The sequence below is a fragment of the Lampetra fluviatilis genome, chromosome 69, assembly GCF_964198595.1.
Source record: "Lampetra fluviatilis chromosome 69, kcLamFluv1.1, whole genome shotgun sequence".
NCBI lineage: Eukaryota > Metazoa > Chordata > Hyperoartia > Petromyzontiformes > Petromyzontidae > Lampetra > Lampetra fluviatilis.
Genome location: NC_136343.1, coordinates 1,578,437 through 1,604,195, shown reverse-complemented (window position 1 = coordinate 1,604,195; position 25,759 = coordinate 1,578,437). Strand labels below are relative to the sequence as shown.

General features: G+C 50.8%; 1 protein-coding gene and 1 pseudogene across 1 annotated transcript; both read right to left on the bottom strand.

The window, feature by feature from the left end:
- The window catches only part of LOC144952664 (E3 ubiquitin-protein ligase TRIM62-like), a 262,485-nt pseudogene that overhangs the window by 140,547 nt on the left and 96,179 nt on the right, over positions 1–25,759 (bottom strand).
- LOC144952731 (E3 ubiquitin/ISG15 ligase TRIM25-like) lies at positions 2,411–10,342 on the bottom strand. The gene is made up of 6 exons (XM_078883223.1): positions 9,782–10,342; positions 8,304–8,399; positions 6,741–6,974; positions 4,953–4,975; positions 4,505–4,599; positions 2,411–2,964 (listed from the first exon to the last, which is right to left on the bottom strand). Exons 1-6 carry the CDS (start codon positions 10,340–10,342, stop codon positions 2,411–2,413), a joined length of 1,563 nt encoding a protein of 520 aa, XP_078739349.1.

Genomic DNA, 25,759 nt, shown 5'->3' with positions numbered 1-25,759 from the left:
ACCCTCACCACTCACCCTCACCATTCACCACTCACGCTCACCACTCACCCTCACCACTCACCACCACCAATCACCCCTCACCACTAACCCTCACCACTCACCCTCACCACTCACGCTCACCACTCACCCTCACCACTCACCCTCACCACTCACTAATCACCACTCACAACTGCAACTCACCCTCACCACTCACCCTAACCACTCACCCTCACCACTCATTCTCACCATTCACCCTCACCCTCACAACAACCACTCACCCTCACCGCTCACCACTCACCCTCACCACTCACCCTCAGCACTCACCATTCACCCTCACCACTCACCCTCACCACTAACCCTCACCAATCTCCCTCACCACTCACCCTCACCACTCCCCATTCTCCCTCACCACTCACTCTCACCATTCAACTCACCATTCAGCCTCACCACTCACCCTCACCACTCACCGGCACAACCACCACTCACTCTCACCACTCACCCTCACCACTCACCCTCACTACTCACCACTCATCCTCACCAATCACCACTGACCAATCACCACTCACCACTCACCTCTCTCCACTAACCCTCACCACTCACCCTCACCACTCACCCTCACCACTAACCACTCTCTCACCCCTCACCCTCACCACTCACCACTCACGCTCACAACTCACCCTCACCACTCACCCTCACCACTCACTAATCACCACTCACAAAAGCCAATCACCCTCACCACTCACCCTAACCACTCACCCTAACCACTCTCACCACTCACCCTCACAACAACCACTCACCCTCACCGCTCACCACTCACCCTCACCACTCATCCTCATCAATCACACCCTCACCAATCACCACTCACCCTCACTGCTCACCCTCACTGCTCACCCTCAGCACTCACCCTCACCACTCACCCTCACCACTCACGCTCACCACTCACCACTACCATTCACCCTCACCACTCACTAATCACCACTCACAACCGCCACTCACCACTCAACCTCACCACTCACTCTCACCACTCACCCTCACCACTCACCCTCACCACTCACCCTCACAACAACCACTCACCCTCACCGCTCACCACTCACACTTACCACTCACACTCACCACTCATCCTCACCAATCACACCCTCACCAATCACCACTCACCCTTACTGCTCACCCTCACTGCTCATCGTCACCGCTCACCACTCAACCTCAGCACTCACCGCTCACCCTCACCATCACCCCTCACTAATTACCACTCACAACCACCACTCACCCTCACTACTCACCACTCATCCTCACCAATCACACACTCACCAATCACCGCTCACCCTCACCACTCACGCTCACCACTCACTAATCACCACTCACAACCGCCACTCACCCTCACCACTCACCCTCACCACTCACTCTCACCACTCACCCTCACCACTCACCCTCACCACTCACCCTCACAACAACCACTCACTCGTGTGAGGAGAACTGGCGGGCGCTCCCCACGCTCGCCCTTTTATACCCGTTTGTAACGGTCCTTATCCAATCCCACGCTCCCTCGTGGGACCCTTTGATTGGTTCTTTACAATCTGCGTTTTCGATCCTCTTTACCTCATCTAACCCCCTGGCCATTTTGGTCTGGCGGTAATCCGTGTTTACCATCCGCTTTCACCTCTCCCTGACCCCGGCCATTGGTCCCAGAGTGGTAACACTGCATTGCCCCTCTAATACATAGTGGCCCCGCAGGTTACTGAATAGAGTGTCTAGCACCTCTATTATAGTAATGATGATGGAGTGATGGTAATGATGGTGGTGATCGTTGTGATGATAGTGACGATGTTGGTGATGGTTTTGGTGGTGTTGATAGTAATAATGATGGTGATGGTGGTTGATAGTGATGGTGGTGATGGTGATGATGGTGAATCGTAGGGATGAGGAGGCATGGTGACGCGAGCACGCACTGCAGGTGAAGGAGTGACCACATGGACTTTGGGGCTGTGCTGATTCCCCACTCAGATTTCATTAAAATCCCTCAATCTTCCGCACCGGCGATTTGTACTTGACAGGCGACATCGCTCACGCACACCAACCTGAACCTCACCCTCCCTTCTCACCCTACCCCTCCATGCTCACCTCACCCTTCCCTGAATTGTCACCTCACCCTCTGCTCACCGTCTCAATACCCACTCCTTCCCATCCTCTCCTCTCCTAACCCTCTCCTGACCCTTCACCCTCACCATCACCCTCCATGCTCACCTGCCACCTTCCCCTCCAATTTCCCCTCACCTTTTAAGGTTTTTTCGGTAAAGTCACCGAAAAAACCTAAGAATATGAATCCTTGCAGTCACGAAAGCTTCAAATCTAGAATTTCCCCTCACCCTCACTTCACACTCTCCTCAACATCCCCCCTCTCCTCTGTTTTTTGGGTTTTTGTCTCTCCCCATCCTCAGGATGCACGACTCAGATCCATGATCTTCAATGGTTCATTCAAACACCACACACACATCCCAGGGTAGAGAGGCTGCAAGAATATTTGCCGAACCTCGTGGATCACCTCCATGGAGTCGGCGCGGTAAAACGCCAGGAGCCCTTCCTCCCAGTGCAGCTGAAGCCTGATTCTGCGGGGGTAGGGGGCCCCCCTCACCGACAGTGCAGTCTTCACTCCACCATGAAACACTGAGAAGTTGTCGTCATATTTCTCTAAACACCAGGACGCGTCGCTCCCTCCCAGCAACGGTGCAGCACCACCACTCCCTTTCCATGGGATCGTCCCGTACGCGACTCCAACCCGCCACCACCTCGCGTCCCCCACGTCCACCTCCCAGTAGTGGTGGCCCGACGAGAAGCTCTCAGAGCACAGGGCTTGTGACCAGTAATCAAACCGGTGTGGATGATCGGGGCGACCCTGGGAGTCACGGGTCCGCGTCATCGTCCTGAGATCCGAGGAGATCTGGAGTTGGTTATGAGCTGAGTTTGTGTCGAGAGTCGGTGAGCGTCCGTCTGTGACAACAGCGATGACAACATCACTACAGAACACCGTCATCACCATCATCCACCATCACCACCATCAACATCACCATCACCAACCATTATCTTTACCATCACCTAAAACATCACAAACATCACCATCACCAACCATTCTCGCCATCAATATCATCAATGACAACAACATAAACATCACCATCACCACCATCATCAAAACTATGAACATCAACAACATCACTATCGCCATCAACAACATCACAACGATCACCACCACGAGCACCTTCACAAACAATCATCACCACCATCACTACCATCACATCGACCATCACCACTATCCCCATCACCCCAACTCATCACCATCTTCATCACCATCACCAACGCAACCAGCATCATTATAACCATCATAACGACCATCAAAACCATTGTCACGACCATCACTACCATTATCACCGTAACCAATATCATCATCACTACTTCTATCAGCGCCATCAGCAAAACCATCACAACCATCACCACCTATATTATCACCAATGTCACCATTATGACCATCACCACGACCAACACCATCATTCACCAATGCCATCACCGTCCCCATCACTCACATTATCACCAACATTAGCATCATTACCAACAACAACAACAGCCATTCGCCACTAAGTGGCGGTGACATCACCACGGGGCCTGTGCCAGGCTATGTGCACGTTGAGGCCACGTGAAGTGTAGAACGCCCACTGGCAGGAGGTCATGGAGCAGACCCAGGTGCCATGGGTCGACTGAGATGACTGGCCAATGTACCACTATCCTCATCACGACCACTATCACCATCATTATGACTATTACCAGCATCAGGAACTCATTTGAGGTTGAAACTGCCCAGTAGAGGCCCTGGACTGGATAATATATCACCTGCAACTGATATTAGCCATGGTGGGTAATCAAACCCAGGTAACTGGGTTCGTAGTGCAGTGTGCTAACCACTATGCTACCGCTCCCCCCACCCATACACATTCACAGGCATGCACTGCATTTCAACATCACAATTACCCCTGACTCATGCTGATTATTTACGCAAGAACACCACACTGAGTATCATGGTGTTGTTCAGTAGTGTCCTGGAATGGGATGTGAACAAAGACAAAGATCCCCTGTTTAGCCTCAACAGACCATTGGGGCAAGTGCTGTTAGCGAGCGTCTATGAAGACCAGCACGGCACACGAGGCGGTGGATGGCCAGCACCACGCCCGACCACCTTTGTCTCTCTAGTGGCGATTTTGTTCAAACACCGCATCAAGTTCCATGATGTAAACGAAGATAAATATTCTCCGTGTTGCCTTAACAGACTGTCGGGGAAAACCAGAACCTTTGAAAGCTGGCACAGCACATGAGGGACTTGGTGGCCAGCACTACGCCTGGCCACCTTTGTCTCTCTAGTGGTGATGTTTACATACAAAACTAGGTAAGCATTTGAAGCTGAGTCGACCTCGTGCACACACACATGGTGATCATTTATTGTGAAGATGGCCCCATCACCCATGTTTCACACTGAATAACTCACACAGGAATTTGGCCACAGTTTCCTCGGTGCCTTTAAGCGAGGCAATGTCCTCTTGGCTAGGACATGAGGGTGGATCTGCTGTAACCCTCCCTGCCCTGTGAAAGCAAAACAGACATGGCTACTGTCTCACGCAGAGCATCGTCACTCACAGGACCATCACAACTCCATCACATAGACACGCATCACAGCATCATCACACAGCATCACCTCATAGCATTACTATCACCACACATAGCATCATCACATACAGCATCACCACACACACCATCACCACACACAGCATCATCACGCACACTATCACCACACAAACCATCACCACAAACACCATAGCCACACAAACCATCACCACAGACAGCATCCCCACACACAGCCAATGTCTCACTGCCCGCACCCCACACTCAGTCCCATGTTGTCATGTGTCGAGTCGTGAGTGAAAGTCGTCTTTTACCTGCACGTCTCCTCCAGGTGCCCCTGTGGGAGAAAGAGATGCGTTACTGTGACTCTACCTCCAATCCATTGTGATCAGTGGAGTTCCCACTGGAACATCGTGGGTGGAAAACACTGACTTATGGGGCGAATATTTCAGAGTGAAACCGATTCATAGTTAACAATAAACTACAATTTATTTTCCAGGTGTAATGCGAGCGTAAATGGGGTCGCTGCTGGGCTCTGGCCCAATCACACAGCCCGGGGTATTGGGGGGCGGAGCCCGGTATGGGGGGCGTGTGGGAGGGGCCGCCGTTCACCTCGGCTCCAATGGGAAGCGAAGTGAATGGAGGTGGAGCCAGCAGGGCAGTATGGGAAGGCCGGATCTGACGATCCGGAAGGGGAGGAGTCAGGGTCACATGGGAAAGAAGATATAGGTGGGAGCCTGGAAGGGATAGGGGTCAGTTGTTGGAGTGAAGAAGCGGGACCACGTTGGGTGGCCGCCGCGCCATCAGCCACGTGGCTGATGGGGCTTCGGCACACCGTTGGCCAGCGGTGTGCGGAGCGGGGAGTAGCAGAGTAACTGACGGGAGAGCGCATGCGGGGCGCGCGCGAGGAGGAGCTAACGAAGGAGCGTGCGCGGCACACGAGAGGAGCGTGCGCGGCACGCGAGAGGAGACGCTGGTCCCTTGTCAGGACCAGCGGGGTGTGAGGAAGAGTGGAGGAGCTGAGGAGGGAGCACGTGCGGGACGCGCGCGAGACGACGCTGGTGAGTGGAGGAGACCAGCGGGGTGCAGAGAAAGAACTTGAATAAAAGACCAACGGAGACCAGCAGTGCCTGACGGAGTCTTTAATTACACAGGTAAGGCCCACGGAGCTATATAGCTCTTTTTCAGAAGCGACCTGGCCACAAATGATAGCTCAACGAAGTTGTTCATGTCGTGGAAATTTCTAGCAGCCCAATACTCTAAACGCACGTTTTAAAATGTGGAGGGAAAAACTGGAGGACCCGGAGAAAAATCCATGCGACCATGGAGGGAGACATTTAAACTCCAAATATATAAGGACGTCAGGGTTGGGATTAAATCCCGGACCTTCGGTATACCAGGCGAGGTAGTTAACATCTCGCCACCCCCATGAGGACCAACACTAATTTGCAGGGCAAATATTTCAGAGTGAGACCGGTTGATATTGATCTGTGTTGAGAGGAATGTAGGACTAGAAGTTTCTGGAGTTACCAATGCACATGGTGCAGATCTTGTAGAAGTGATATCAAAGACACAATGATATCATTAATAAGTGTATGAGACCTATTTATTTTAACATCCCTGATATGAGCAATAAAGGTAGCGCATCCAAGTGGAGGTACACGAAGTAAGAAGGAGAGATTACATCGGGTCGTGAGCAGGCGCTGGTGGATTGTTGCATCGCGGCATCATGACATGTGGCAATGGCTTGGGGAGGCCTTCCTCAATAAGTGGATAGATTATGGCTGATGATAATCATGAATACCGTGTACATTGTTGTTGTATGGTTGATTTAAAAAGTGAAATTCCATTAACATTTAGTTTATATTCACAATGAAACAAACTTAATGGGAATCTGTTAAAGGACGAGAGAGAGAATTAATTTAACTGAGAAAATATAAGCTGGCCTTCCAAATATTAGCCACTGGAGCTGCGATGCGAGTCCAAGAGTGAAGCTGTGTTCTCAAGCCCAGGAGATGCGAGCTCTCATTCAGGAGCCTCCCTCTCCTGCTACTGGTAAGAGGGCTTTGTGCCAGTTGTGACACTGGAGACTCATCGCTCACCTGCAGGAATGCGAGCGAGTCCCTCTCCTGCGCTAGGACCTGCAGGTGAGTGGCTGCTGCCTGGAGCTCGCTGATCACCCCCTGGTAGTGAGCGATCGTCTTCTCGATCTGGGACAACAGCTTGCGCCCTTTCTGCTCCAGTTGCTCTAAAGCCGCCTTCTCCTCTGCATCCAGCGTTGCTCTCGCGTGGGCGAATCTGACCGAGATTGTGGCCTTTTTATCTGTCATGGATCCCTGCAAAGAGAAATAAATGCCACCTCTGTTTATTAAATGTCTGGTCCTTTGTGAAATGACATTCAGGTGTCCAGAGTCTGCAGCACTGAGCCCTCCTTCTTCCTCTGATAGTGCTGCTGTGCATTGTCAGTACAACACGATTCGGAGGCAATGAAGCATTGAAATCAAATTTCATCAGGAGTACATTTAGAGTCTGTGCCATTCTCATTGCGCAAGGCTATCAGGACGATGCTTTGTTTGCCTTCGAATGAAGTGAAGATAAATCTGGAATTTGCCTTCAGCAATTTGAGCCATAAGGAATTTTGAAGTTAGGCCAATTCCTCTTCAAATGAATATTCTGCATGTGAGAGAAACCCACATATGTGTAATAAAAGACTCCGTCAGGCACTGCTGGTCTCCGTTTGTCTTTTATTCAGGTTTTTCTCCGCACCCCACTGGCCTCCTCACGGACCAGTGTCGTCTCGCGCGCGCCCCACACACTTTCCCTCTCGCGTGCCACGCACGCTCTCTTTCGCATGCCACGCACGCTCCTCTGTTAGCTCCTCTATTCTCGCACTCCGCACACCGCTGGCCGACGGCGTGCTGAGGTCCTTAGGCCACGTGGCCGATGGCGCGGATCTTTTCCTCACCAACCAACATGGCTCAGCCTCTTAACTTCCCCGACTGCCCCGATCTCTTCTGGGCTCCCACTTATATCCATTCCCCCCACGTTACCCTGACTCCGCCTGCCGGATCGTCATATCCGGCCTTCCCATACTACCCCGATGGCTCCGCCCCCATTCACCTCGCCTCCCATTGGAGCCGAGGTGAACGGTGGCCCCTCCCACACGCCCCGCAGACCAGGCTCCACCCCCCAATGCCCCGGGCCGCGTGATTGGACCAGAGGCCAGCAACAACCCCATTTACGATCGCATTACATATGTATGGATGAAGAGAGGGGATCATGAAACCAGTTTCTATACTGGCACCTGGCTACTCTAACGTCTAATTGGTTTCACATCGGTGTGATCCACCAACTTTTCCACCAGAGTACTAGATAAGAGGTACTTACCACCTCATCTGACCAATATAGATTACAGACATTGAAGTGGTAAGTTGTATGGAGATATTGGAATGTGGAATTTCCACCACTGATTGAGCTTCTCAGTGGAGATGAGAACCACCTCGTTGCTCGTCCTGATTATTGAGGCGCATTAACCGTTATGTCTTTAGTCCCACAATGTGTTTAGAGCCAATGGAAGTCCACGTGAATGAATAGAGTTGTCCTCCATCACAAACCCTACTCAGGGTGGAGTCATGGGGTCACCGAGTCCGGCCCAGACACGGTACCTGCACGTCTTTGCGAGCGGCCTCCATCTGCCTCACGGACTCCTCCACCTCCCTCCTCTTCTCCTCCACCGCCCGCGTCTCCTCTCCCACTTGTTTCTGTGAGAGACGTCACCGGGGGAGACTCCACTCACTCTCTGATCGTCCCCTCTCACCCCCATTCCACACAGACCCCTCCAGAGTGATGGGGGCAGTAGCCCCGGTGCAGCGATGGAGGCTGGGGGATCAAGCGCTGCAGGGAACTGATTTCACGAAGAGCTCAAACGTGCGCAGGTCTACCTAAGTGTGGGTAGGGCTGCCTGAGCAGTGAGTGGAGCGACCTGAGCAGTGGGCGGAGCTACTTGAGCAGTGTGTGGGGCTACCTGAGTAGTGAGTGGGGCTACCTGAGTAGTGGGTGGGGCTACTTGAGCAATGGTTGGGGCTACCTGAGCAGTGGACGGGGCTACAGGAGAAGTGGTCTGGGCTACCCGAGTAATGCGCGGGAGTTACCCGAGTGGTGGGCGGGGCTACTGGAGTGGTGGGCGGGGCTATCTGAGTAGTTGCTGGACAGGGCAAATCAGCGGCGAGATGTTATCTGCCTTGCCTGCAATACAGGAGGACGTGGGTTCGAACCCGTGCCTGATGCCTGTTTATGCAGTTTGCATGTCTCTCTCCATGGTCGCATGGATCTTTCTCTGGGCCCTCCAGTTTTTATGTCCACGTTTTGGAAAGTGCGTTTAGAGCATTTGGCTGCTATACATTTAGACCTGATAAGCCACATTGTTGAGCTGTAATTTGTGGCCAGGTTTGCCTGTGAAAAAGAGCTACATAGCTCACTGAGCTTCACTTGGTGAAATAAAAAAAAGTTTTAGTTAAGTTTTACATGGCACAAGGAACTGCTGCTGTTTGACTGTTGAGCGTCAGAGAAATTCGGTAGAGAGAATATTAATGAAAATATAAATGCAGTCACGAATTACTTGGTCCGTCAAAATCAAGCAACATTTCTGGAACGCCACTTCCAGTGACCCGGTAGCTGCTGTAGAGTGCGGCACTAAACTGGGACAGACCGGCACGAGGCTACTAAGCGGTGAGCACTGTGGTTCACGCAGTCCCAGTCGTTTTACATTTCGTTTACATTTTGGGGAATGCTCCTCCATTCCACAAACCACTTTTTTGTATACAAACCACAGTCTATGCACTCACCTCATTTCGAGAAATTATTGTATGCATTATAGTCCTTCAGTTTTATCAAATATACTAAGAGCACATTTATAAATTTGTCAGATAACAGGATTGATAATAACATGTTTTAGTATTATTTCTGCACTATGACAACCTCAGCATACTTTATATTAAATAAAGGTTGTTAAAATTTGAAAAAACAATGGGAAGCTGAGAGAGGAATGATATAATATTTATTTGGATATCATTGTTCAGTTTGTACTGGGACATGATGACTTCATGCAGGAGGAGCTCCCGCTCACACACGCAGACCACCTCACCTCCCGTGTCTTGTGCTCATCCTCCAGCGTAGCCACATCATGACCCTTGTGGTCTCCTGCGATGATGCAGGTTGTGCAGATCAAGCTCTCGTCCTGTCGGCAGTAAAACTTGATCCTCTTTCTGTGCGGCTTGCATTTGCGGATCTCAGGATTCGTGTCTGGATCCACAAGAATGTGGCTCCTTAACTTCGGGTTCTCCTGATGAGGCTTTACATGAGTCACACAGTAGGACATATCACACCTGAGGCAGGTCTTCGAGGCAGCGGTCGTGCCATCGTTGCAGAAGTCACACAAGACCGCGGTGGCCATTTTATCTGCAGCACTGCGCTGCTCCACCAGGTTGGCGAGTGTGAAGTTCTTGCTCAGCTGGGGCCTCTGAGGGAAAGTCACTCGACACTGTGGGCAGGAGAAGAACTTGGCCACATCCCAGGCGCCCTCCACGCACTCGAGGCAGAACGAGTGGCCGCAGCTGAGCGTGCAGGGGCAGCTGAAGGCGTCCAGACAGATGGGGCAGGTCAACTCTCCTGGAGCCTCGCTACCACTGGGAGCCGCACTCGCCATGATCCTGGGGCTCCACTCAGAGATAGGCGCTGGCTGTTGTACAGGCAGTCTCTGGCTGTAGCTCAGGCAGGCTGGCTGTAGCACAGACAGTCTTTGGCTGTAGCACAGACAGTCAATGGCTGTAACTCCGGCAGTATCTCTCTATAGCTCACGCAGTCTCTGGCTGTTGCTCAGGCAGTCTCTGGCAACATCTGATACACTAAACTAGGAACAAGCCACGTAAATGTGAGGCAGGCTAAAGTACAAACCTTTTTAGTTTGTTTTGCATATCATGAGGCGCGCACTGGAATGTGTTGACTTTTGACCAGGCAGATACGTCTCGGTGCCAGAAGCAGCTAAATAAAGACTCAGCTCACCTCATCTCAATTTACCTCATCTCAACTAACCTATTGTCAACTCACCTTGTGTCAACTCATCTCATTCTCAACACACTTCTGTGAAGGTTGGTACAACTTGGAGCTAACAAAATTCCCTCTTGTAGTTCACACAGCTGCTCTCACAAGCAACACCTACCCTCCAATAACACAAACTCACGAGCCCCACCGTCACGCAGAGATGACGTAGGTTGTCCCCATAACAAAGTTGAACTCACCTATCAAAAGCTCCAAATAATCGTGACCCTTAAAGACGCGAATATAAGAACAGTTGAGCCCCAACAAATCCTGGTGCGTCCTGTCCAGACAGTCCAGAAAGGACGTCGGAGTTGCAGTTGAAAAAGTCCCTCCAGTCTAAGTTTCACTCTTAAGTTCAGTCTCAAAGAGGTCCACAGGGTTCATGAAGTTTGTCCAAAACATTGGCCACAAATAATGAGCCTGACACGGTGCACAGCCATGGACTCACTACTCAAAGCAGTTGTCCTCCATGGGCACTGCAGGTGTCCTCAACAGTCTGAAACGAAAAGAGCTGCTGTAGGGTTGTGATTGGGTTTCTCGCAAATTCAAAAACACTAATTTGAAGAGGAATTGGCTGAACATTCCAAAACAATATTTGAAAAGTGACTCATTGGGGCTTTACTTGTTGAAGGACAATTTACGCAGATTACCCTTCGCTGACAGTGACAGATACAATTTAAAAAGATGGTGACCTCCAGAGCAGTGGCGAGCCTCGCTGCGTATGTCAACAGCGGTGCTCACATCAACAACTTGTTTTATATTTATAACACACCTTTTCTCAATGTGCTTAACATAGTTAAATAAAAAGGTTAAATAATACAATGATACGTATGATAGGGACGTATTAAAGGCTGACGAATGGGTGACTGCGATAGGGGATACTTAGAGATCACGAAAGGGGAGGGAAGAGGAAGAGTGTGACGGTGGGTAACCAACTCTTGCGTCGCTTCATGATTACCTCCACCATGGTGATGCCCACGTAGGGTCTCGTGGGGGGGTCCCCTGTAATCTTGGGTTTTTACCGGAGGGTCCCCTCGTGGGGACGACCCACGGTTTCCCAGTGCCAGGAAATTGGCCGACCCCCGCCAGGCCGAATTGCACTGTGGCCCGTGGGAACACACCGAACACAGGGAAATAGGGCCGTGGGGAAAGCAAAACACCCAGCGAGCTGGCTAAAGCTAAAAACCTCAACCAAGAGTACGGGAGGGAGGACGGGTACGTAAACAATGGGTTAGGAAGCAAGTGGGAGAAAACGACGGGCACATACACAATGGGTTCTAGATTTGAAGCTTTCGTGACTGCAAGGCATCATATTCTTAAGTTTTTTCGGTAAAGTCACGTAGGTAAAACATCAAAATTAATGAAAATAAAATAAAAACAAAAATCACGACGTTTCGGAGGCAACACAAGTCTCCGTCATCAGGTGGGACCGTCACAGCCAGATTAGCTGCATGGGTTGTGAAGCAAGTGAGAGCCACACGCCAGGTAGGCGCCCGATTGGCCAGCAGGGTATCGCTCGCTGCCTAGCCCAGCGCGGGTGGAAAGATTGGGCCCGATTGGCTGGGAGGGCAACACAACTTAATCAGGGATTTTGGAATTGGGAAGAGATAAAAGGAGGGAAGAGGAGAAACGTTGGTCAGTTCTCCTCCAGTCAGCCAGCTACCCAGTCGGACTCCCAGCCGCTCGATCGTCCATGAGACGCTGGTGAGTGCAGCTACAACTCGACCCAGGCAAACACCTACTGGATCCTCGTCCCTCCAACTCCCATCGCGTCCGTGAGATATCGTGAGTACGTAAGAGGGGTGAGGAATAGCGCGAGGGTTCCCCGAGGGTTTGGATAGAGACAGGTTGGACGCTGCTCGCTAGGTATTTTGCTCCGGGTCACGCATGGTTTTTCTTCGGGTGAGCCAGTAATAAACTTTAGCACAGAGCAACGACACCGTGTGATTGCTGTGTGTGTGAGGCAGCGCGGGTAGTAATTCATTAACTGCGCTTGGGCTCGCCGTGCGTGTTTTCCCAGCGGATTAACGCGCGAATATCATCATCAATCCGATCGTCGTTCACAGTTCCTATGACCACTTTCATTGCTTTCATAGCTTTATTTTGGTGATTTTCGAAAAGTTTTTTGGTTTGGCCATGTTTGTTTGTTGTAGTACAGAGTTAGACTGATGGCCTTAATCTAAGTTGTCTTGTGGTTGTTATTGTTGTTTGACTTGCATCCCACTGGGATTTTTGCAAAGGGTTCGTGTACGGTGATTTTTCTGCAATATTTTGCTGTCTTTTCTTGGATTTTCTGTTTGCACATAGTCACTTTAAGATGTTTTCTTGTTCATGTTTTTGTTTATTGTTTGTTGCGGTTGCACCCGATTCAAGAGCCGAATGGCTCACAGGGCTATACCTAATAAATTAACTTTGAACTTTGTTGTTCCCGGTGCTTGCGTGATCGCGTGCGAGTTTACTCAGTGCATTTGACGCAGTGTGTCTGCGTAGCGACACGCGTTTTACGCAGTTTGTCCGCGTAGCGAAGATCGTTTTACGCAGCGTGTCCGCATAGCGACGATAACGCTCAGGGGTGCAACGCGCGAATATTGCCATCGATTCGATCGTCGTGTGCCCGAGACTACGCACTTGCATCCAAGGCAGAAGGAAGCAGATTTCGTGGGAAGGAGCAGAGGCGCGGCATATTCATACAGCTATTTTTAGCGTGAGTCGGGGCAGGCAACCTGAGCGGGCACGCGCGCATGCAGCCACCGCAGCATGAGTGGTGGTTTACGCGGGAGAGGGAGTCAGGTTAACACATGGCGGTGGAGAGCCAGCCCCGAGGAAACAAGGTTTTTCCAAAACGTTGATGCTGCAACGGTAAAATGGTTGTCACCTCTTCCTGGTTCTTTCGGTAAAGTCACGTAGAAGGGAAGTAATAAAATAATAAAAATAAAACATAATAAAATAATTCTCACGACGTTTCGGCCACAACGCAAGCAGCCGTCCTCAGGTGTTTGCCATGGACACGAATCTTTCTTCCATGCCAGGCATGCTGACATGGGGAAGACTCCCCCAGGGGCCTCCCATCCGGCCACGTGGGATGGCGAGGAATTCGCACGGCGCCGGCGTGGCCCGGCAGGTGACCGCCAGCAGCCGGGCCACCAAGAGGACGCGTGGTGGGCGTGGGGGGCAGGCAAGAGATGCGGGAGGGGAGCAGCGCCGATCGTCAAGAGCGGAGAGGAAGCCACGAGGCGCCGGCGATAGTGCAGCCAAACGAGGAACCGCTGGCAGCCAGGCTGCTGCTAGGATGCCCAATGGGGGCAGGAGCAGGCAGGAGACGTGGTCAGGAAGCGGCGCCTCCAACAACAAAAATAGACGTTGTAAAAAAATCAAACAAATGATAGTGGTGGACGGGTAGGAGAGCGAGGTAGGGGAGGTAAGGTATGGAAGAGGGAAATTAGGAACTGTGCAGATGGCTTTTGCTGCCATCTTGCTCTGAGTTGGTGGAGCACCTTGGTTTTTGTGATGTTCAAGGGAGAAAAAGCCGGTCGCGTGTGGTGTATGTGTTAGAGCATGCATTAAGCATGGATCAAGCTGTGATATTTTGAATACCTATATTTGTGTGTTCAAGCATAGATCAAGCTGTTGTATATGTTGATTTATGAAATTTTGATGAAAATTTAAAATAAAATTCCGAAAAATGCGCAAATCGCATTAATTATGTTAATGTGTGTATTAACATGCATAAAGTATGATAATGTGTGTAATTATATGCATAAATTATGATGACCACGGAGATAATCGTAGTAATTTATGCGGATGCTTGCGATTATGTTAATGTGAGCAGTTGTGATAATTAAGCTTAGCTTCGTTTATCCAGTGTTATATCAATCAGGATAACACGATTATCATCGATTAAACGTTTACTGATTATCTTAGTGTGTTTATGTTATTTTAGGTCTCCATTTTCATATCTCATCGCAGGTAACAGCTCTTATAAATAAGACAGTTTTGCATGGACTTGGAAAGAAGCACTCGAACAGTTGGTGTTAAGCAATTTTATTCTAAACAAGCACATGACACTCTCTTATCCGAAAGCAAGTATACGGCAATAAATTAATGGGCAAGATTATGCGATTAACGAAAATGAATGACTAAAACATTTCTTATTTATGTAACTCGACGGCAGCAACTGCTTTGCACGATCAGTTGATATTGAACGCACCACCTCGAAATGGCAACCCTTTTTGAAACGCAAAGACAATTTTTTTTTTAAAGTCTTATTCGTGTGCGTGCTGTGTGTGCGTTGTCCCCTTGTAATATTAATTAATTTTTGGAGCCAGGAGTTGTGTCGTTAGCTTGTGTGGTGTGGGAGGATACAAACAGCGGCCAGAAGTTTTCTCTGGGTTGGGCGTGGCCGCCGCGAGCCCCTGCTGCTCCCTCGCTCGGCGTGTCTCTGCTTGTGCGCTCTCTCTCTCTCCACTGCTGGACGACGAGTTGGCACGACGCTCGGTGACGCCCGGTGACGTCCGAGTCATGCTGCTCTTGCGCTCTCTCTCCCTCTACTGCTAGATGACGAGTTGGCACGACGCTCGGTGACGCCCGGTGACGTCCGAGTCGTGTCGCTCTTGCGCTCTCTCTCCCTCTACTGCTAGATGACGAGTTGGCACGATGCTGTCCTTGAAGATGCTCGGTCGCTCGCGCTGGGTGTCGCTCGGTGTCGCTCGTTGTCGCTCGGTGGCGCTCGGTGGCGCTCGGTGGCGCTCGGTGGCGCTCGGTGGCACTCGGTGGCGCTCGGTGGCGCTCGGTGGCGCTCGGTGGCGCTCGTTCGGAAGACTTTGACTCTCTTTCTCCACTGCGGGATGACGAGTCGGTTTTGAATGATGCTGGTTGATCTGGGTGTGTATTAGACACACGGCGCATTCGATGGCGCTGTCCTCTTCCTCACAGCCGTTTGACCAGGCTTTCTCCACTGCTTTGCGCTCTCTGCTTTGCTCGCTTGGTCGACGCTTGGCGATCTCCGCCCTTTTACAGGTTGATTGCTTGTCGTCACTCGTCACTCTCTCTGCTCCGTGCTTCCCTTGTTCGTGCAGCTGCCAGCTTCACTCGCACTTAACTTCGTTCTGCGAGAAGCGACACCTGCTATCGGCATCGGTGTTTCGTTTCCTCACGACGCTCCGCCAGCCGGAGCACGGCTGAAACCCAGCCCCGACCCAGGTTGAACTCAGACTTCTGCGACTCGAACGACCCCTCCTCGTTCCATCACTTCTCGAGGCACGATCTGTCCCAGCTCTCTTGCGAGCCCCGTCGCAACGCCGAGCGCGACTCGGACAGACTGCACTCAGACTGTCACCTTAACGACGTCTCGTCGTCCCATCTCTCCTCGAGGCACGATCTGCCCCAGCTCTCTTGCGAGCCCTGTTGCAACGCTGCGTCGCAAGCCGAGTTGCGAGACCGAGCACGACTCGACCCAGACTGCTCGTTCGCTATGTGCGCCCGTGCCTAACTCAAAACGTGACTCCGCTCTCTGCGCATTCTTTGCGAGAGAAAACAAAGAGAAAAAAACAGATATCTTTGGAATGTCAGGCACCGATTCCCCCCTGTGACCTTTTTGCTCCCTCCTTGCTTGCCAGACCCCGCTGGAAGACAAAGGTGGCTGAGGAGATGTTTGCAATACATTTATGTGGTCCTGTGTGTTACATTTATTCTTGAATTATATTTTATGAGTTCCTTCGGTCTTAGTATCGTGGTTATCATTCGTCTATGTTTAATGAATATTCGTACTGATCCTCGTCACATTGTTATTTTGGGGCTTTGCCAAGTTTAGTTCTCCAGAGATTGGTGTTTTATTCTGAGTTATATTTTAATGTCCTGAGGTTAAGTGTAACTATGTTTCCACTTAAGCTTTCTGGAATTCGTACTCTTTAGTTTTTAGGACGGTCATGTAGATAGGAAACATATAATTCGAAATAATATGTATGCGGTGAATACGAGTAATATAAGATAATTACTAATAAAAAAACCTATGGTTTGTTGGTTAATTCTCTTTGTTAAGTTTCTACTTTTCGGTTAGGAAAACGTTAAGAAAACGCGAGTGGCAACCGTTATTATCATTTACTCTGCTCTGCACCCCCTCCGTGCATCTCAAGATGTCTTGGGAGGTCAGGCCATCGATCTTTGTCCATCTGGATGTCTCTGACCTCTCTGTGACCGAATTCTTATCATTTTAACCGCCCTCCATGTTTCATGGATTCCTGGTGTGCTTGTGAGTTGTTTTCATTATTTAATAAAAATATATATATATATATAAAATTATATATATATATGTTTTAATTATTCTTAATATTAATAACGGAAAACAGGGCATAGATACAACAAAGCACTGTTCGATTTAGTATTGTAAACAATCGGTTTATTCCCGTTTTCTCGAGCATTGGATCTGTAAAAATCCTCTGATTCCCGTTCCAGTTTTCCTTATATGGGCGAAACAATGTTCCATTACTCGATATATGGGTCTCAACCATTAACATGATATATCGTTAATTCTGCCGCGGATTCATTTTATCCCGTTTCAGCGTACAGAAGATGCGGCCTGACGCCACGTGGAAACCTGCCCCAACGTGGAAACCTGCCCCTTGCCTGCACTGCTGCAGGGAGCATAACACTGGTCAACAAAAAAAACATTTTTTCTGGCCTGGACTTTTGCAGCTGTTTTAGACTAATTTCAGGGTGCTGATTCCAAATCTGATCTCAGATTTGCTCTATCACATCTCATTTTTATGCTATCGGCATACCTCATTGTCATTGATTTTACCCGAAATTAACTCTGTCACTTATGATTGCAAGTTGTAGCGAGTCAGTGACTGCTTTAGTGTTAAAATATGGTGCTGCATTTTTAGGATAGTGTGTTCATAATATCATTTTATGTAGATATCCACATTTATTTAATATTTTTCTTCTGCAGTTTTTATTGAAAATGCAATATTTGATATCTCAAAAACCTGATGTGATAGACAAAAACTGATGCCAGATTTGGAACCAGCACCCCAAAATTACTTTAAAACCGCAGAAAAAGTGTGTTGACCAGTGTAATTCTGGGTCTGCACAAAGTCTGCTGAGCCCGGAGTTGCCAATAAGGGGGCGTCCATAAATTACGTCACGCGATTTTGGACGATTTTTGACCCCTCCCCTTCGTCACACGGCGTCACAAAAAGTCAGACCCCCCCCTCAAATATGATGTCACAAAGCTCTGCCCCCCCAAATATAAAACATGCTACAAATCGCCTTAAACTATTATCATTGTAGTGCGTATTTAATGTGCCGCTGCACTCTGATGTTGTAGGAGGAAACATTTGTTAAAAAGTCTATTAAATTAAGTAGAACGTGTTGTCTGTATTTATTTAAAGTTGCGCATTTTGATGTGACGTCACATTTCTCACCCCCCCCCCCCCCTCTCGTCAAACATCGTCACAAATGTCTGACCCCCCCCCTCCCTAGATGCGTGATGTCATTTACGGACAGCCCCTACGTGATGGTCGGGAGTGTAGTGAAGACAGTTTTACATAGGAGCGAATGACGTGGTCAAATATTGCGGAGTCAAAGAGAGAGAAACACAGACAGGAGCGGATTTAATAAGTATAACCCGTAAAAACAAAGTTTTTCACTATAAATCCTTTATATGCGTGGCGGCTAGAGTCCTCTCGCCCTTTGGCTTGAGATGGCTGCCACCTATGGATCAGATGATTGCATTGCACCATTAAGCAATTGGTAATTAAATATAATATTTTTGTCCTAAAAAGTGTTAAATTTTGGAAAAAACAATTTCACGAACATTAATTGTCATGCACAACGAGTCTGTGTGGAAAATATCAGCTCGATTGGATCACGGGAAGTGGGTTAAAAAACGACCGAAAGATTTGCACGGTCCTAAGCAAGCGAACTTAATATAAAGGATTTAAAAACAGCTTTAATTCACGATGCACGTGGGCGCACATTAGCCATACCTCGGGACTCAATAAATAAGTTTCCAAATGTCACTATGCTGCTTGAACTGTCGGAATTGGCTGGCGCATTATGCTGCTGCTACCGATGTCTACTTATAATCAATCTTAAAACTATTAAATTATTTTAATTCGTTTCATCATTTTACCTTCTATTAGTTGACTTTGTTATTTTCATATCATTGAGAATCGTTATGTTTTATGTTTCACTGCCGTAGTTGTCACCTTTTACGATGCATTGCCTGGCCTTGCAGCATGCAGCTACCATCACCTCCCCTGACGTACATGTACTACTACACATTAAACTCATACACGCGAACTTACACGTGTTTTCATACTCTACATCGCAGTATACACACTGTATACAGTGCTACATGTAACATGCAGTACACCTTTACCTACACACTTACATTGCACATTAGGCACTACACGAGCTTCTCACACACACACTAACATGCCGTACATGTGGCACATGTCAGTTAGAGCTGGGGAAAAACCCCCCTCCTATTAAAATACTCCTCAGGATGCTATTGCAATGACCGCGGATTGAGTGGTGGTAGGCAAAGAGACGAGGCAGGGTAGGAATGGAGACAGTTCCGGCGGAGGAGTGCAGGCCGGGTGTGTGGGGTAAGGCAGGGGAGTGAGGAGTGACAGAGGGCGTCGTTAGAAACAGAGGCATGAGAGAGAGGCGGTTGTGTTGCTGTTGCTTTATTGACTGAAGTTAGTTGTGCAAAATGCCAACTTTAAATAAATATAGAATTGTTATAACAACACTAATTGTTTATAACAACACACCTACAACATCAGAGTGCAACGCCACATTAAATACGCACTACAATGACAATAGTTTAAAGCGATTTGAAGCGTGTTTTATTTTCAAAATGGAAATATGATTTTAGGGGGGGGGGGTGGCAGAGCTTTGTGACGTCATAGTTGAGGGGGGTCTGACTTTTTGTGACGCCGTGTGACGAGAGGGGGGGCGGGGTCAAAAATCGTCCCAAATCGCGTGAAGTCATTTATGGACGGCCCCTGGTGACACATACGCGCACGAGAGAGAGAATAATCCGTGGCTGTGTTTGATTGTTCCATTGAGAGAAGTCGGACGACCGTCTGCGATCTGTGATCGCAACGAACGTTCACGTTGCATTCCCGAGGAGCAAGGCGGTCCATCATCACACTGTGACCTGCATCCACACCCAAAGGTGGCTTCATCAGAGCTCAACGCTGACCCACGCAGGACACGTCCCCCTCCCTCAGGCCCCGCCCACCTGCCCTCAAGCCCCGCCCACCTGCCCTCTGACCCCTGATTTTTGCGGGAAACCAACATCAGATTGGCGGCAGTGATGTTGCTAAGCAGCGAGGTGGTGAGACACGGGCTGAGGAAAAAGTTTTACTTCTTGCGTACAGGCACGTGAAGTAAAGTCACTGTGCTGATTACATTTACTGTGCTACTAGCAGTTGCCGCCCGCTTCGCGGGCGGTGTGTATATGCTTGGTTGGTGGGGAGTTGAAAGTGGCTGGACACAATATACATGTTTTGGTGATTGTTGAATGTTTATTTTGGTGAGGTTATATGTATTTTTATGAGACGCTCAATCGACAATATTCAAGAATGCAAGTAATTGAAATATAGAATGCAACTTATTCAAATATCTGGCGATACACGATATTCTTCGTGTACACTCCGTCTTCCGCCTCGTCGTCAGGTCCCTCGAAGCGCCATTCGCGTCTTGTTCCGATACGTAGCGCCGTTCATGTACTCATCCGTGTACGTCCAATCCAGTTCCCCGAGAGGGAGCAAGAGAGGACATTGAAGTGAATCATAGATCGAATGGGTTTCGAACAGTCGCAAAAGGCCACCTGACCGTGGGCAGAGAAGCAAGTCTCGGTTATTCGCCGCGTTGCCGTCATCAACCAACACAGCAGCAACCTCCGTGGCAGTGGGGAGATTGTGCGTGCGGGGTCCCGCATAGTTGTTTGCACGCAGGCGAAACACGACGTTGATGGGGTTGTCGCCGGCTTCGATCATGCTTCTCATCCGCTGACCCATTGTAAGGAACTCGCGCGCAAACGGGTTGCACGTCTCCATCATGTGCTCCAAGTCCAACAGCGTGACTCTGTTCAGGCCACAAAAAATCCCCTGTCGGCGAGCCACTCGTGCTTCCACATCTGGATCGTACACGTAAATCTGCGCAAACTTGGGCTTCGTTGTCTGACCGGCTTAATCCGTATATGGTAACAAAGATCCCAAGAAATGGCCCATCGCTCCTTGGATACGGTATGTATATGTAATGTAGTAACTCGGCGGGAGACGACTTCACGGGTAACACACTCTTTATTTTATCAAACTCGTTCACAGGTGACTAACACCTACTTTGTATCTCGGGTGACAAACACCCACTTAGTATCTCGGGTGACAAACACCCACTTAGTATCTCGGGTGACAAACACCCACTTAGCTACTTGGCGACTAACGCCCACTGAGCTACTCGGATGACCAACATCCACTTAGTATCTCGGGTGACAACCACCCACTTAGCTACTCGGCGACTAACGCCACTGAGCTACTCGGATGACCAACATCCACTTAGCTACTCGGCGACTAACGCCACTGAGCTACTCGGGACACTCCCTGCCCGGGGTATCCGTCTCGACTGTGGGTTCCCAGCCCGACCCACGGGGGCGTCGGACCCCGGGTCCCACAGCCTCGCCTCCGAGCCACACAGGGCCCCGGTCCCCACAAGGACGGCGGGACTAGGGGTCTCGGGGCACTAGGTCTTCAGCTCCGTCTTCGGGTCTTCAACTGGGTAACTCTCCCCGAGTGCTCTCGCGCGTCCCCCTTTATACCCCACCTGCGGACGTCGCTGCGAGCACCCACTTATTCGACCAATCGCCGGGCGCTGGCTACGATCCTGTTTTCCCACATCTCATCGTGCCTCACCACCCACGCCGCGCCGCCCCGTCATCTGTCCCTCCCGGCGCGCGCGTCCACACCACGCCCACAACGCGTGCCCAACCCCGCACCCCGCGCCGCCCCGTGATCCATCACTGTCACAGTCGGCGCACGTCAACACCACCACTACATCACCCCCTACCACATAGCTCGCAGCCGACCCGGCTGCTATAAAAATATACAAACCGCCCTGTGTGCCCCGTAACACAACACAACAACAAGAACAACTAACGTAACAACACAACACGACGCGAACACTACCATCCGCAACCATCAACCAGTGCCACCGCGACAATAGAACAATATATACAAACCGGCGAGTGACAATAGCAATGTGTATGCAAAAAGGAAAATAAATGGAAAAAATTTTTTTTTCTTTCGACTCGTGCAGTGTCCCCTTCTTTTTCCGAGCGTCCCTACAACGGGACATTACCCCGGCAGAGGGGAACACCGGGCGAGCTCGGTGTAGAGAAAAAAACGTCTTCATGAAAATTGTTGAGCCCTAGCCCGAGTCCGCCTTGCCGGTCCGTCGTACGGCACCAGACGCGGTTGAACGTCCGGTGGTGCCGGCGGTTCAGGAAGACATCGGCCAGGCATCGAGGACCCGTGCGTGCCCCGGGGTTCAGGCTCTCGACGGTCAGCAGCCGTCAAGCCCGAGGCACCTGGGGGTGGGTCAGGTGGAGACACGTGAGGATCAGCCTGCGACACCTCCCTCCCCGAGTCGACGGTCACATCACACGCCCGGTCGTCACGGCACAGAACGGGGTCACACGGTGCCGCATAGGGCTTCAGTCGGGAGGGGTGCACGTACCAACGGCGTTTCCCCCATTTAATCTGTATACTCTGGGGTCGTGCAACCCGCACAATTTCCACCCGTCCCCTCCAAGGTCTCAACAACTTGGGGGACGTAGCCAACGGTGCATGTGGACAATGCAGCCAGGCCTTATCGCCTGGTTTCCAATCATGCGTATGCACCCTCCGCTCATGCAATTTCTCGTTCGCAATTTGCCGCGACCGCGAATTCAACCTTGCCGCCTCCCGCGCTTCAGTCAATTTGGCGATATTAAATTTGATGTGGTCTGCCAATTTAGATTTTGCACGTGGCTGGGAAATCCCCAGTTGGACGTCCATGGCCGGATCGGCCTCCCGCCCATACATAAGAAAAAATGGGGAAAACCCCGTCGCCGCATGAGGGGCCATTCGATAGGCCGCGAGTACCCCCGGCACCTGTAAGTCCCAATCAACCTGATCGTCGCAGACCTGTTGGCACAACATCGACGTAATCGTCCTGTTCAGACGCTCAAGCATCCCGTCAGTCTGCGGGTGGTAGGGGGAAGTACGCACTTTCTTTGTACCCAACAGGTCGCACACCTCGCGCAACAAAACGCTCGAAAAATTCTTTCCTTGATCCGTCAGCAAGCGTTCGGGGGCGCCCTTGTCCAAAACATAACCCTGGACAAAGGCGTCCGCCACCGCCGCAGCCGACTGGTTGGCGAGCGGCCATGCCATAGGCAATCGGGTGAAGTATTCCACGCCAACCAGCAGGAACCTATTTCCCCTTGGTGTAGCCGGAAAGGGCCCCAAGATGTCCAAGGCTACCAATTCGTTTATAAGCGAAACCTGAATGGATTGCAGCGGTGGATTAGCTGCCAATGGTGGCGGTTTCCTTTTGGCGCACCCTACGCATCCCTTAAGAATATTCGCCACGTCGTTACCCATCCCCGGCCAATAATAGTCTCGCTGGATTAGGGCGAGCGTTTTGTGAAAACCCAGATGCATGAGCCGTTCATGAGCTGCCAGAACAACCCTACCCCGCATAGCAACAGGCACAACGAGCACGTGACGCCGGGACATGTTGTCCCACTTCATCAAAAGGCCCTGTCTGCACACCCAGGAACCGACCCGCGCCTCCCCTACCTCGGGAGCGCCAACTTTCCGACGTAGCGTAAGTAGGGAGCTGTCGGACATCTGGAGGCGGCCCCACTCAATGAGGGGCAACGACAACAGCGAATCCCTCCCCGTGGGGGCGTCCTCTCCCAGGGTGTCAGTGGCGGCGAGCGCAACTCCCGGGGTGCCGGCGACCGGGGGTTTGCACCGCGCCGATCCCAACAAACATGTGCAGTCCGTGCACGGAGGCAACCGCGACAAGGCGTCCGCATTTGAGTGTCGCAACCCCTTGCGGTAAATCGTCGTGAATTGGTAGTCTTGAAGGACCTCCAACCATCGGGACAATTGGCCCGATGGCTGTGCCACGCGCATAGCGTATTGTAGAGCCGCATGGTCCGTACGGACCGTAAAATGACGGCCGTAAAGATACGGCCTGAATTGCTGTGTAAAAAACACAATGGCTAACAATTCACGACGAGTTACGCAATAGCGTTGTTCGGCGGGGGAAAGAACTCTACTACCGTAGGCGACCACCCGTTCAACCCCCCCGACCACCTGTGAGAGCACCCCCCCGATACCCGTATTGCTGGCGTCTGTGTCAAGCAAAAACGGTTGTGTGAAATCGGGGTAACACAAGGGGGGAGCCTGCACCAAGGCGTCACGGAGGGAGCAGAACGCAGCCTCCTCTTCCGCCCCCCAGTGAAACCTCACACCCTTAGCCGTCAAAGCGTGCAGGGGCCTGGCTATGGTGGCAAATTGCTTGACAAAACGACGGTAATAGGAGGCGAAACCAATAAAACTACGAACCTCCGTGACCGAGGTTGGCGTTGGCCATGAGCTGACGCAATGCGTCTTAGCAGGGTCCGTCGAGATCCCTGAACGACTCACGATATGGCCCAAATACCTGACCGATTCCCGAAGCAGAAAACATTTAGCCGGTTTAAGTTTAAGCTTAGCGGAACGCATCTTGAGGAACACCGCTCTCAGTCGCTGGAGGTGCTCCTCGAAAGTCCGACTAAAGACGATGATATCGTCGAGATAAATCAAACAGGTATCCCATTGGAGGCCCGACAAAACCAATTCCATGAGTCTCTGGAACGTGGCGGGAGCGGAATGTAAGCCCATGGGCAAACGGTTGAATTCAAATAGGCCCCCAGGTGTCCGGAAAGCAGTTTTAGGTTTAGACTCGTTATCGAGTGGCAATTGCCAAAATCCAGAAAGCAGATCGAGTGTGGAAAAAAACTGCGCTCCCGCCAAGGCATCCAGCGACTCATCCATCCTGGGGAGCGGATACGCATCCGCCATCGAGATTTTGTTTAAGCGGCGGAAATCGACACAAAACCGCAAGGACCCGTCCTGTTTCTTTACTAGGACAATAGGAGCACCCCACGGACTAGAAGAGGGCGAAATGATATCGGCCGCCAACATATCATTAACCGCCGATTGCACATGTTCCTTCTCGGCTGGGCTGAGCCGGAAGGGATTCTGACGAATAGGGGCCGCGTCCCCTGTAGCTATGTGGTGGCGCAACAGGTCAGTGCAGCCGATATCGTACTTATGTTTGCTGAACACGTCAGCAAACTCGATTAGCAAACCCCTCAATGCTCCCAATTGCACCGCGGACAAGTTAGCAGAACCGGCACACAACGAGTCCAACCACTCAGTCCCCTCATCACTTGGAGGATGCGACTTAACAGTGAAATCTGCTTGAGCCACGAGCCGTTCCTCAACGGGTAGCGGCGCGGCGTGAGCCAGCACCGTTCCCTGCGCAATTACGGCCGGCCGCGACCCCGTATTCAGGACCATTACGAACGGCTCACTGTCCCCTCTCACCATGGTTTGAGCAACCGCTAAGTCGAGGCCCCTACTGGCTCTGTTAGACGGCCCCAACAGCACCCCCTGTGCCTCCGCACCCACCTCGAGTGGCTTCCTGAACCGAAGGGGTACTAACATTTGCGATCCCGGGGGCACCCGTACAGTGTGAGTCGCCAGCGCCTGCACCGTCGCACAAACCGTGCGCATTTTGGTAGGGCTCGACAAGAACGCAACCCGCCGACCTGACGGAAGCTCTATGCAGGCCTGATCTATAAGAATTTTGATGGGCATTTTGGACAAAAAGTCCGTACCTAGCAAACAGGGAACGGCCAGCGATGATGATACAAAAATAGGGCCCGCCAATTTGATGTCACCAATGCAAATAGTCG